The sequence below is a fragment of the Calypte anna genome, chromosome 8, assembly GCF_003957555.1.
Source record: "Calypte anna isolate BGI_N300 chromosome 8, bCalAnn1_v1.p, whole genome shotgun sequence".
In the NCBI taxonomy this organism is placed as follows: Eukaryota; Metazoa; Chordata; class Aves; order Apodiformes; family Trochilidae; genus Calypte; species Calypte anna.
In genome coordinates this window covers 2,937,693-2,951,026 of record NC_044254.1, presented here as the reverse complement: position 1 = coordinate 2,951,026, position 13,334 = coordinate 2,937,693, and the positions used below count along the sequence as shown (strand labels likewise).

At 40.4% G+C, this 13,334-nt stretch overlaps 1 protein-coding gene across 1 annotated transcript in view; it reads left to right on the top strand.

Moving 5' to 3' along the window:
* The window catches only part of HMCN1 (hemicentin 1), a 137,392-nt gene that overhangs the window by 49,440 nt on the left and 74,618 nt on the right, over positions 1-13,334 (top strand). The window contains exons 24-36 of the mRNA XM_030455549.1: positions 925-1,197; positions 2,204-2,299; positions 3,117-3,311; positions 4,021-4,151; positions 4,823-4,970; positions 5,525-5,651; positions 6,211-6,365; positions 8,275-8,553; positions 8,864-9,145; positions 10,118-10,226; positions 10,747-10,916; positions 11,136-11,290; positions 12,036-12,159. Of these exons, the coding sequence (XP_030311409.1) occupies positions 925-1,197; positions 2,204-2,299; positions 3,117-3,311; positions 4,021-4,151; positions 4,823-4,970; positions 5,525-5,651; positions 6,211-6,365; positions 8,275-8,553; positions 8,864-9,145; positions 10,118-10,226; positions 10,747-10,916; positions 11,136-11,290; positions 12,036-12,159 (2,244 nt within the window). The remainder of the gene's footprint in view (positions 1-924; positions 1,198-2,203; positions 2,300-3,116; positions 3,312-4,020; positions 4,152-4,822; positions 4,971-5,524; positions 5,652-6,210; positions 6,366-8,274; positions 8,554-8,863; positions 9,146-10,117; positions 10,227-10,746; positions 10,917-11,135; positions 11,291-12,035; positions 12,160-13,334) is intronic.

Sequence of the window (13,334 nt, the reverse complement as noted above, 5' to 3'; positions counted from 1 at the left end):
GCAGTGAGCAGGGGTTTCACCTGGATCAGGTTGCTCAGAGCCCCACTTTGGCACTGGCAGGAGGTACATAGGAGAAGGGGGTGCAGGGGCCATGGTCTGGCACAGCCCAAACAGGGTTGATCAATAGTAATTGTGAGAGTAGAGGTAGTTCTGCTGTGGTTCTTGTAGAGTTTGGAAGTGATGCTACAAATGTCCATTGCCAGCACACATTTTTGAAGTGGATCAGATGCCACAAATGTACCCAGTTGCCCCCAGCAGCTCAGAAGCCTTCAGGTTACTTAAATTCAATTACAATGGGTCTAAGAGGCTGCTCTCTGGGGCTCTGTGTAGAGCTTTGTGTTATCAGTGCACATCTTTATTTTTCTGTGGTTGAGTGTAGAATGGTGCTTGTTATTCAGACATTCTTTAGAAGTCTTTTTGTTGTCACTGATCCTTCAAAAGAAAAACACTGTGGCAAAACAGTTATCCTGGATTTATATTGTTCTTTGGGAGCAGCAAAATCTCTTCCAGTTGTTTTTTGTCTCCGTGTCCAAACTTGTGTTTGGAAGTATACAAAGGACAGGGATTAGAGGAAGGAAATGAAAATGTCAAAAGGAAAATGTAATTAACTTTATCATAAGAGCTTTTGAATGGGTTTGTGTTAGGAAGAGCCAGTACCCATAGCTCTGAGTACTCTGCTCATGTGGAAGTCATGCAGGAGAATTGGAGAAGCAGCTTTTTTAAGTTAAGCAGTGGGGTGTCATCCATCCCATGGGATGCAAAGCACATTCAGATCTCCTTCCTTAGTCACCTGAGGGAATTTGCTTTCAGTGAATGCAGGAGGACATTTTCTAAAATGACAAAAGTGGAAAATGATTTCCTTTAAGAGTGATGTTGTTCACTGGTTTTCTTCCCATTCCACTGCACTAAACTTGTCTTGCTCAGTCCCCCCAAAGGTGCAGCGTGGGCCTCGAGTGTTGAAAGTCCAGGCTGGCCACAGAGTTGACCTCCCCTGCAGTGCCCAGGGCATCCCTCCCCCATCCACCACTTGGTTCAAGGGCAGGAGTGCAGTGCCTATAGATGGTGGGCAGTTTATCCACAGCCTGGATGGAGCTCTCAGCATCACCAACGTCCAGCTTCCTGATGCTGGAACCTACACGTGTGTTGCTAGCAATGCAGTGGGGAGTGACACGTTGGAGATAACAGTACAAGTTCAAGGTATTTGCATCAGGGCTTTGGTCTTTCCTCCTGTGCTGCTTGGTAGAATTTCATGCCAGTGCTGCTTGGTTTACATTCTGGAGGGCAGCAGCTCTTTGCTGCTGATTGTTACATGATGCAAAATCTAGATCTGTTTTAGTTGCTGTGTTCTGCTGTTAATTAAGGAAAATTAGAACAGTCATTGGAGAGTTTGGAGAAGTAAGAAAAAAACTTAAAACACATTACTTATTTTTTAACAAAATCTTCAAGCTAATTACAAGCTGGTTTTCTAGTAGGTAATTCATAACCTCTTTCAAATATTATCTTAATGTGTCCAGAAGTCTCATCTTCAGAGACTCTCTCTGAAGTTCAGAGTCTTGTGCTGCAGCTTTCAATATAATTGGATTTTGCAGGAGCTACACTTGAGCTCTTCACTCAGTACACTGTTGAAATGGTGATGGGGCAACACTGGTCAGCATGCCAATTTAAATAGAAAGTATAATACCTCAACTGATGGGTTGCCATACATCAGTGTAGGATGACTGACTAAAGCTAAGCAGGAATTATCTCTTCTTTGTAATTGTCTAAGGCAGCATTCCTATCCCTTTGGGTTTGAGGTGCTGAGAACCACTTGTTACATAAGCCAGAACTGGCAATTACTTTACTGAATTATAAATAATATTCTTTATATAGTGAGATGCAAAAACAAAGGGTAGACATAAAACATACGAGTGGTATGAGAAAAACCAGTACCAAGAGTGTTTTCCAGATTTTGCATAAGCACCACCTGCCTTCAAAAGAAATGTAGCTGATTTTAGAGAAGCAGCAATTTCAGTAACACTTGGAAGCTCCTTTGTACTTCTTACTTCCTTATATTCCCCTTGGAATCAAGACTTGTTGCATAGTACCCTTAGTCAACGTGAAGTGGTTATTGGAATCAGACCTGTTGTGGGTGAGAGACACTTAAAAGCATTAGGTACTGCCAAACTGTATTGATTTTTCTTTTTTCTGTCTGATTTTGTTGCAGTGTCTCCTACTATCAAGGACCTGGACCCTCCATACAACAGTCCCTTTCAGGAGAGAGTGGCAAATCAGCGGGTTGCATTCCCCTGCCCAGCAAAAGGTTGGTGTCATTTTTGCCACCTTTAGTGATAGAATTATCTGTCTGTTGACCATTTAAAATGAGTTAGATTTTGTGTATTCCTTATTATGGTAAAAATGTCCAATCTGTAGAGTATATTCCACACATACTTGTCACAGTTTAGTAGATTGGGTGAACCACAAACCTCTGTTCCCCCTCACCTCACAAAGGGAAGATAAAAGGGGAATAAAGACCAGAGACTCCAAGCTGGAAACTGAAAACAAGGAAACTGAAGCACAAGGGAAAGGCAATAACATAAAGGACAAAGAAAACAAATACATACAAATACATATACACCCAACCTGATAGATAGCATGTGGTGAGCTGGCTGCAGCAAACAGCAGCACAGCCAGCAGGGAGTGAGAAGGAAAGAGGAAGGAGCTGCTGACTTTGTCGTCTTTTATAGAGTATGGCAGGAAATGGGAGGGAATAGATCCCTCCCTTTGCATTCTGCCTCTCTGAGAGTCCAAAAGCCCTCCTTTTCCAGTTCCTCCTGTTCAAACAATGACAAAAATCTGGAAAAAATCAACAAACAGTGACTTAAACAGCTACCATGTACAGAAGTTTTGTGAAAAGTCATTGCCAGCCAGCAAGGATATTATACTGTTCAGTACTAAGAGAAATAGAAACTGTAACAGAAAGATTTCCTCTTAAATAGATTTCCTCTTAAATTTAAAGCTCATGCTCTCTCTGTGCACTGGCTTTGCCATTAAGACTTCCAGCAAGCAGTGGGGATTATTTAAATCTTTCCTATTTTGAGCTGAGCAAAGCACTTCATGTTTCACCCTTTTCTTGTTAGGTGTTCCAAAGCCTGATATCAAATGGCTACATAATGGAAGAGAGCTGACAGGGAGTGAACCAGGGATTTCAGTTCTGGAGGATGGGACACTGCTGATCATAGCTGCTGTTACACCTTCTGATAATGGAGAGTATATCTGTGTGGCAACCAATGAAGCTGGAAGCACAGAAAGAAAGTACAACCTGAAAGTTAATGGTAAATAATACAGCTACTGAGGAACTGTTTGTGGAGAACATCCTCTTTTTGATTGTTGGAAATTGCATGCCCCACATCTGCATTTAAATTACAAAATCTAATCTTAAGTACTTGTATTTCTGGTATTCTGATACTCTGTTTATCTATTTTTTTCTGTTCTCCATGACTTTATGCCCAAGCCATCTTTGTTTTGCTCACAGAGCTAGTTGTGTCTCACAAGTTATACTTGAAAACTTCAATGCAAATGACTAATTAAGTATTTTTACTGCAAAAATTAAAGCTTGGGTTATAGATCTGCATTTCAAGTATAAATATAAACATAAGAAAAGTCAATTATCAGAATTAATACAGAATAGGAGAACTCTTGCTCCTTTTTCTTACTTAATCCTGATCAGGATATAGAAATGCTACAGGTGGCCTTGAGATATATTGTGAGAATTTTGCTTCTTACAAAGAACTATTATTCCAGCCCTGTTCATTTCCCACAATGGTTAGTTCTGATGCCTGAGCAATATTTTATTCTTATCTTTATTCTGAGAAAAGCAGGAATTCCATCTTGTGCCAGCAGGCCTCATCAGTGGGGACTGAACTTTCTAATCCCCCACATAAAGGCTGTTGGCTTTGCATTCATAGTGGGATGAATGGTGGGAAGGAAGTGAAAAAACATTGGAATTAGAAGATTTAATATATGACTTTGAATTTCTTGTAGTTCCTCCTGAAATTAGAGATCAAGAAAAGGTGACTAATACATCTGTAGTTGTTCATCACCCTGTAATCCTCTTCTGTGAGGTATCTGGTAACCCCTTACCAGTCATCTCCTGGTATAAAGAAGATATCCAGGTATGTATGATTAAGTTAATTGAAGTAACAGAGCCACCATCAATCAGCTTTGTGTTGGCTTTTGAGTGCTTGTATGAATGCTCATTTAAAGCAAATACATGTACATGCCTCTGTGTATATTTAAACTCCACTGATAACACCCACACAGAAAAGCCAGCTAAACATGGCTAATCCATTAATTCAGCTGCTCAGTAAGTCAAGAGAAAAGTCTTGATTTTCAAGGTTCCCCTAGGAATTAGTCTTAGCAGTCTTCCAGAACTGTAGATGCCAAAGTCCTTGCAGAGAGGACGAGTAATGGTGTTTTCTTGAGTCTTTTGGATGGAGAAATAAGAACTTTTGGAAGTGATTTGAGTCCTCCAGGATTATCCTTGAGTCCTATGCTTTTATTTGTAGCTGTTAAGTGATGGTTTAAGCTGAGGAAAGACCTCTTCTTGCACCTTTGGGCCTGACCATTCCTGATGGGCAAAATATTTATTTGGTTTCCCTACTCATGTATTTTCAGCTACAAGTCATACTGAATAGATTGCAGAAGGTGAGGAGATCAGTGCTGTAACTGAGAGAGGAAACATTATCCTTAGACTAAAACTACCATTTTCTTACAAAAATCCAGCTGTGATACTTGGCTGATGTAACTTGGATCACATAAGGCTAATGTCTTGGGTTCTTTTAAGGTTGTGGAAAGCAGTACTCTCCAGATTTTGCACAATGGGAAGATACTGAAGCTCCTTAAAGCTACTACTGATGATGCTGGACAATATTCATGCAAAGCCATCAATGTAGCAGGAAGTTCTGAGAAACTGTTTAACCTAGATGTACTAGGTTAGTTCCATGGGGTTGTTTTGTTGGGGTGTTTTTTTTTGAGGGGGTTGTTTGCTTGTTTGGGGTTTTGTTTTGTGGGTTTTCTTGGCTTTTTTTGTTTGTTCCTTAGGGTTTTTTTGGTTGGGTTTTTGGTTTTGTGTTCTTCTCTTAAAACAGTTGATATTTAAGCCAGTAGATTCAACTCATTATATTACTTCCTCTCAGTGCCTATTAAATATTGGCTGCCAAAGCACTTATCATGGTGGCTTTTGAATACTTAAAATTTGCCAGGAACAGACAAAATGCTGCTTTTCATTACTGGATTTTGGTCTTTGGTACTTGGTTACATATTTTGGGTGCACAGCAGTCTAATGCAGGAGTTGTTTTATGTACAGTTCACCAGCTCAAGGGTGGAAGTGGTTATCACAGTAAAAACGTTGTGACTTAGCAGGACTCAGTGTGCAGTGAAAACTGAAGTTATTTCGAAATATGATCCACTACTGTGTTTCTCCCAGCTTCCCAGCAAACCTTCCTAGGTAAATACCAGTTCTTCCTTAATGTTTGTCTTTTTACAGTTCCACCAAGTATAGCAGGTGCTGGAACCCCCAGGGAAATTGCTGTCATCCTCAACCAGGAAATCAGCCTGGAATGTAGAGCCAAAGGCTTCCCTTTTCCTGATATTCACTGGTTCAAAGATGGCAAGTAAGTATATTGGAGCTTTTTTCATGTCTGTGGAGGTTATTCCTCCCTCACTGCACCAGCAAGCTCTGCTTGTAACTATGCAGTGTTATTGTCACTGGGTATAATCTGCAGTGCTGTGAGGTGGGAAGGACTTTAATCAGGAGTTAGCATCCTGCTTTGCTCTGGGAACTCTGCTGTCTCACTGCCACTTGCAAAAAACATAGAGAATATGCAAAAAACAGAATATTCCAGAGAATATTGGAAAACAGACAACGGTTAAACCAAGATAAAAGGAACAGTTTCTTTCAGTTTATATTACCTGGATTATTTTAAACATATCTGGATTATTTGAAACACATCTGGAAAACCTGAAGAAAGTACTTCTGTGTTTTTCTAAAAACAAGGAATAGTTCATTTCCATACTTTGTGACTTTATGGTAATTCTTCAGGTAAGGGCTAATGAATGCTCTTTATCAGCACATTTTCTACCATTAAAGAACCTCTTCTTGCTACTCTCAGTTGAATTTCATGTTGAAAGGATGATGTCAGAGTTCTGTGAATCAAATAACCTCTCTTCCAGGCCCTTGTTTTTGGGTGATCCAAATGTTGAGCTTCTGGACAGAGGTCAAGTTCTCCACATCAAGAGTGCTCGAAGGGTTGACAAAGGTCGTTACCAGTGCAGTGCCACCAACCCTGCTGGCAAACAGGTGAAGGAGATCAAGCTGAACATCCATGGTAAGTCTGTAGAATGCCTGATCCTAGAAGATCCTTTGATTTTAGTCACAAGATTTCTGCTCTGAATGGAGAGACTCAGTCAAATACAAATTAAGGCTTGGACTCTGCAAGATTTGTGTCTAATCATGATTTAGTACTTGTCTGTTCATACAGTAATCTTGAAAGTAAAGTATGGATATAGTCTTAGCAAGCTTGGCCTTTTAACTGGATTTTATGTCTTTTCTTAGTTTCTAGTTGGTGAAAGCCAAAAATCTTGAAGGGTCTTCTCAAATTTTGTTATTAATTCATTTCATTATTGCTTCAACATCATCTGTCTGAGGGTGAATAAAATTAATTTTAAGATTTTTGTTTTATACACTCTTGCTCTTGTTTTCTTTAACTTGGTGCTAGGAGTGAATTCAGAAATTCAAAAAGGAAAAGGAAATGCAGTTAGTGCAAAAGTATAAAGTCAAAGTGTAAAACCAGTAAGAATCAGTCCTAAATAATCTTTGAAAAATAATGTTATAGATGATCTTCAGGTAGAGTGGTATGTCATCCTGCTTAAATTGGTGTAAACTGAGGTCATTTATAGCAAGTGAGAGCATTTATAGCAAGACAAAAAGCATTAGCATGAGATAATGATATTTGCATTATTATTATTATTATTATTGTGAAGTTCATAGTGCAGTGAGTACACCTTTTGTATTTTTGGAAGCAGTGGAGTTTGAGCAACAGATAGAGAACAGAGAGTTTCTGTGATGAGTGAGAGAAGTTTAAGGTAGATTAGAATATTATCAATTGGTAGAAAAGGAGAGGAAAGATTCATAGTTGTTTAGATCTACTTTTGGCTTTCAGGCTTTCCCAAAGCAGCATGTTAAAAGCATTTCTCATCTTTGTGGATGAAAAGCATTTACTGATAAATGTGCATTCACCTTTAAGCTGGGTGCATTTCAGCATATTTCAAGGATTTCTGCAATTATTACACTAATAATGAAAATATTTCATCATGGCTTGGTGATCTGCAAGACCTATCTCATAGGGGCAGATCTGTTGACTGACACTTTGCTTAATGTTTCTGGAGTCATTTTAATTAAATACCATGGGAGTCAGGGGAAGTCTGGGATACACTGAGCATGTTTGGCAGCAGAGGAGTTAATATGTCTGCCAGATGTGTCTGGTGCTTTCAGCAGTCATAAATCTAGTTGTTGCCAATTGTGCTGTTTTTATTGCTTCTACAGAGATTTATGAACTCTTTATATTGGCTGAGTTACATGAGAGCTTGTTTGCTAGAAAAAATCTGAGCCCTGCTGCCTAGCAAGCAGGGGAAATGACTATGGGCCAGGAGTTTCAAAAATAGGAGCATGAAGCTAGACTGTTAAGCTTGTATTTAGTCTCAAAGTGTGTGACTTCATCTTCAGAAGTTTTGAGTTCTGAGCAGTTCTCACTCCAAACAGAGAGGCTCTTGGACTTACTTGGTATTTTAAAGAGCTCATCACTGGGAGGATGCAACTCTCAAGGTACAGATTGCAGGACTCGTGGAGTCCAAGCTGTCCTCACTTAGCATGTGTTGGATCCAAGGGAGTAAAATATTCCCAGGTGCCTCTAGGGAGGGAGCAATGAATTGCAGTGCACTTTGCTGTGGCACTTTTATGTCTTGACTCTGTGGTGGCTGTTTAATGTTAGCTTGCATTTATATTGTGTTCTTTTCATGCTCTCAACTCATGGTGTGCCCCAAGAATTGTACAGGCAATGTAGAATTCTTATGGGGAAAAAAAAACCAAAACAAAAAGCAAACCAAAACCTGAAGGGGTTTGAAGTGTGATTAAGCTAATATCTTGTATTCTTACAGCTTTCTAATGTTTAATTTACTTGAATTTACACAGGTTTGTATACCAAGGCTTTAATACTGTTGTTTTGTCTTTTGGAATAGTCCCCCCTAGTATCAAAGGAGGGAATATTACCACAGAGGTGTCCACACTTCTTAACAATCTTATAAATCTGGAGTGTGAAACCAAGGGAATCCCTGCTCCTACCATTACATGGCTCAAGGATGGACACCCCATTATTTCCAGCCCCCAAGCTCTCTATGTGGACAGAGGTCAATTCCTGAAGATCCCTCAGGCCCAGGTCTCAGATTCTGCAAAGTACACTTGTCGTGTGAGCAGTGCTGCTGGAGCTGCTGAAAAACATTACTACGTGGATGTCTATGGTAAGGACAAGTTTATTGACCTTGGTTGGGTGCCACGTTGCTGGGAGTTGGGTCTGGAAACATTTCTGCCCTGTAAGGTCAGCAGGTTGCAGTTGATGGTCACTGCACTGCTGAACTACAGGATTTGACTTCTCTGTTTCCCCATGGTTTTGGCTTCCCCCAGCAGCAAATTCTCACATTAAACTCTGCATGACATCATGGCATGTAGAGCCAAAGAGAATGGGGAGGAGGAACTAACCCATTTGCTCTTAATACATTATCTGGCTACAGAATTAATTGCCTGCAATGTATTTTTTTTTCCTTTCTATAGTTCCTCCAGTAATTGAGGGCAATGGTGACACAGCCCAGAAGAGGCAGGTTGTTGCTGGAAATTCACTGACACTGGAATGTAAAGCTGCTGGCAATCCTCCACCTCTCCTTACCTGGTTAAAAGATGGTGTGCCTGTGAAAGCAAGTGACAGCCTCCATATTCTGTCTGGTGGAAAGAAGCTGGAGATTCTGAATGCTGTTGAGGCTGACCAGGGCCAGTATTTGTGTGTGGCTACAAGCATAGCTGGAGAGCAAGAAATCAAATATGAAGTTGAAATCTTAGGTGTGTGAGCAACAGAACTGTTGATTTGTCTCATTTCCATCACCCTAATAAAGCATGTTTTTATTTTTGCCTTTATTGTTATATAAAACACTTAGGGTGCACACTTAATGAAACTTGGGCACATTTTCTGCCCAGGGTTATGAGACAGCTTGTAAACACTTTCCTGATGAGTTTTTGTGCATGTGGTATTATTCTCAGGAACCTTTAAATTTCTTCTACGTTGCCTTTCTAGAAGAAAACCATAGATATGAGAAGAATCCATTTAAAAATCTCACTGAGGGACATGTCTCCCTGAGGGACAAGCACCTTTTTTTGAATTTGAACTGTGTTGTGCAAATTCTGCAATTTTAATGAAGATTTTTTTTTTCTTCTTTTTGATTGAATCCTTTATCACAGTCTGAGTCTCAGCAGTTCCTTCTGTGGATGTCACTAGGTAAATTAATGATGCAAACTTTAATCACTTTCTCTTGGCATGGAAAGGTTTATTTAAGAACTTTAAAGGCTTGATTTTTAGGCTTTGAGCTGCCCTCTTGAAGGTCACTGCATACTCATGGATATAGAGCATTTATCCCACTGCTCCAGGTATAGCTCACTGGTCTTGCTGATAGGAGCTGTGTGGAAGTGCTTCCTCCCCAGCCCACCCACTGCAAGAGTCAGGGTGAGGAAGACCTGGAAGAGGGTCCTCTGCACTTTTGTTTTCACTTTATTTGGACAGAGAGATGCTTAAAGTCCCCCTCATAGAATCTGGAGAAAAAAAAAACCCAAGAAGCAATAAAAAAATAATGAAAAAAGTAGTTTAAAGCTACAAAATAGCATTGGGTAGATTTTTCTCTATAGTGATGAGCTGCAAATCTGTATGTGTTCCAAAGTAATCAAGATTGTTTTAGGTTTTTTTTTAACATTACTGTTTGATATTTTTGTGGCATTCTTGGTGCTTAAATGTTTCTGTTGATGGATTTTTGTCTCTTACAGTCCCACCATTTGTGGAAGGTGGAGGTGAGCTCTTGGACTACATTGTGATTCTCCACAGTCCTATTGAGTTGGATTGTTCAGCATCAGGGATGCCCTCACCCACTATCACGTAAGGGGATTGGTATGACAGTAGTAAAAAAAAATCTTCTGGTTAAGGAGCTTTATTGTTGATTTAGTGCTTAAGTGATGATTAATGTGTGGAGGAGAAATGCCTAGCTCCTCTCCAGACATACACATGGTAGGATCAGGACTTGGTTTTAAAGTAGTTTGGTATTTTGTGGCAGTACACATGTTCTGGAAAATAGGATGGATAACAAGAGCTGACAAAACTCTCTTCCCCTTGCTAGTCTGCACATTTTTCATCTGCCACCAGTGACTGCTTTTGTGTTGGAGCTTCTGCTTTCACTACTGCTTCCCAGCTGTCAGCCCTTCTGACTTTTTTAGTGCCTATTCCCCTGTACTCCCTTCTCCTGATGAACCATTTCAGTCCATGGCACTCAGGAAAGCAGAATACAACCTGATGCCTCCAAACCTTCCTAGAAATGCCACTTAGTGGAGTCGTGCATATTTTAGGAGTGTTTTTGATTCTGCTTGCATAGAGATCTGAAATTGTACTTTATTTTTGGTAGGTGGTTGAAAGATGGTCAAGCAGTTGACCAGGGAGCTGGACGTAAGATCTTATTAAATGGACAGAAACTTCTCATCTCTCGAGCTCAAGTGTCAGACAGTGGCCACTATAAATGTGTGGCTGCAAATCAGGCAGGAGAACATGAAAGGGAGTTTGATGTCACTGTGCATGGTAGGTTACTCAAGGGGGGGGAGCAGCAGACTGTCTTTGTTTTAAATTGCTGGCAAGAGGGTGCTGAAATTTTCTGTAAATGTCTATTTGTTGAAAAACTGGAGATGAGAGTAGTGGAAATAGAAGTAGAGCTGCTCTTACTTGGGGGATGTTGCTGCTATGTTTTTAAATGTATATGTGCAAATAATACTTCATTTTTGGTACTGGTGCTTATTCCAGTTCCTCCAACCATCAAATCAGCTTTGACTTCTGAGAGAGCTGTGGTGATCTACAAGCCTGTGACACTGCAGTGCATAGCCAATGGTATTCCCAGCCCTTCCATAACTTGGTTAAAAGATGGTCAACCAGTAAACACCGCCAGAGGAAATATAAGAGTAAGCACTACTCTTTTATGGACTTTAACTGTAATGAGAGCTACAATAAATTATATATGTTAGTGCTTCTTTTGCCTCCTTAATGCTAAAGTTCCATCCTGGAGACCTATGGACTTTTTACCTGAATAGGATGGTATCTCAGATTGCATAGCAGTGTTTAGTAGAACAGATCTCATTAGACAACTCAATTTCAGAAGAGTGTAGGACTGTAAATTCAGCATCTGGCTCCTGTCAATTGTATTTTAACCTTCAAGGTGTGGTTATCTGCCAGTTGCAAGGTGGCTTTACTCACTTGTCACTGGGAGGTGGGGATTCAATGAGTTTTTCTATAAGCACTGCCATGACAGCACCTGCCTATACATTCCCCTCTCGTGGTGAGATTCTGACTTCCAATGAACAGCCCTTCCCAGTGCTTGCATGCTGCAGGGATTTGAGTGCTTGGAAAGACTTGGATTTCCTTTAGGCTGGAGCAGTTTCTGGCATCTCACCAGTGGCAGCTCTCTCTGCCTGCAGCCTTCTTTTCACTTGCTTGCCTGCCCCTCTTGTCTCCATATAGCTGTAGAGCTGCTAATCCCCATGTCCAGGTAACACAGGACTTCATGAACTACCAAGACACCTCTTGCAGGAGTGTTAGCCCTGGGTCAGAGGAAAGATTAGACTGAAATGTCTGCTTTGCTGTTAATGCTCAGTGACTCTGCCTGGAATCATCATGTAAAGTGGTTCCCTGCTCTCTGTGTTGCTACAGCTGGAGTCTTCAGGACGTGTTCTCCAAGTTGCCAAGGCCCTGCTGGAAGATGCTGGCAGGTACACTTGTGTGGCAACAAATGCTGCAGGAGAAGCCCAACACCACATTCGTCTTCATGTGCATGGTAATGATGTTTCTGCCTCTGTCTAATGCTGGTTTTGCCTCTCATTAGAAGCTAAACATGGTTGGTTTAAGGCAGCTCTTTGCATCTGTATCCCTTTCTCTTTAAAACTGACAAATTCTCTTTGTTGTCTCTGCACATCCTTCTTTCAGTTTTCTTTCTTTATCCCACTCCTTTAATGAGAAGTTAGGGCAGAAGCCAGCAGTCCTGGGATTTAACTTTTCTTGTGTGGTACCAAAGGCTGCAGAAATGAAAGTCTTCCCAGTTAACTCTTCTGATCAGAGCTATCCCAAGAAACCAAAGACACTGGCACTCACCCACTGCTCAGAAGAGTACTCTGTGTTTCTGAATCCAGATGTGATGCACCACTCTTGGCATTTCTGACATGATCAAAGTCTTCTGGGGATTCCTAGAACCTTGCAATGGGGAATTGCTACAGGAGTGATTTTTCTGAGAAATAAACATTCTCTTATGAGGTATTTTTCAGGCTGATTATAAGGAATTCTGTAGTGCAGCTAAAAATAGTGTAAAAGGAATCAGGAAAACTTGGAGATGTTGTTTGCATGGGAATTTTATAAATACTCTCAGTGTGATTTACAAATATTTGCCTCAGAAGTGGTCACAGAGTACTGTGGATTCCTGATGTGACCTAGGTGTCAGAGGTTACAGGAGGTGAAATAAGGGTCTGTGGCAAAATGCTTGTGGTGACTGCCATTGTCAAACCAAATTTCCAGTAACTGGAAACTGTTTAGACTGAAATAGAGAGGTTGCAAATTGGATGAGACCCAGGAACAGAAACCACACTCATCTTACACTGTGATAATTGCACCATAATGTCAGTCCTGTACAAATACCTCTTTCATTCTCAGTCTTTGTGTCCAAGTGTTATTAGATGGTGGTTTCTTCAGTTTGCAGATTGATAAAGCCATGTACAACATTCAGTTTAATGTTACCAGATCAAATGAGATGAGCTTGCCACATTAGAAAAATTACTGTTCTGGGTTGTGCACAGTTTCCTGCCAGTCCATTTCAAGTGCTATTTTTCCTGAAAAAATAATATTTTATTGCTATTAACACTCATGAGGTTACACAATCAGAGTATTCTCATCTCAAAGAAAAATGTTCTTGAGAAATTTCTTGGTCATCCATTATCATAGTTGAAGTTTGTGCAACAGATG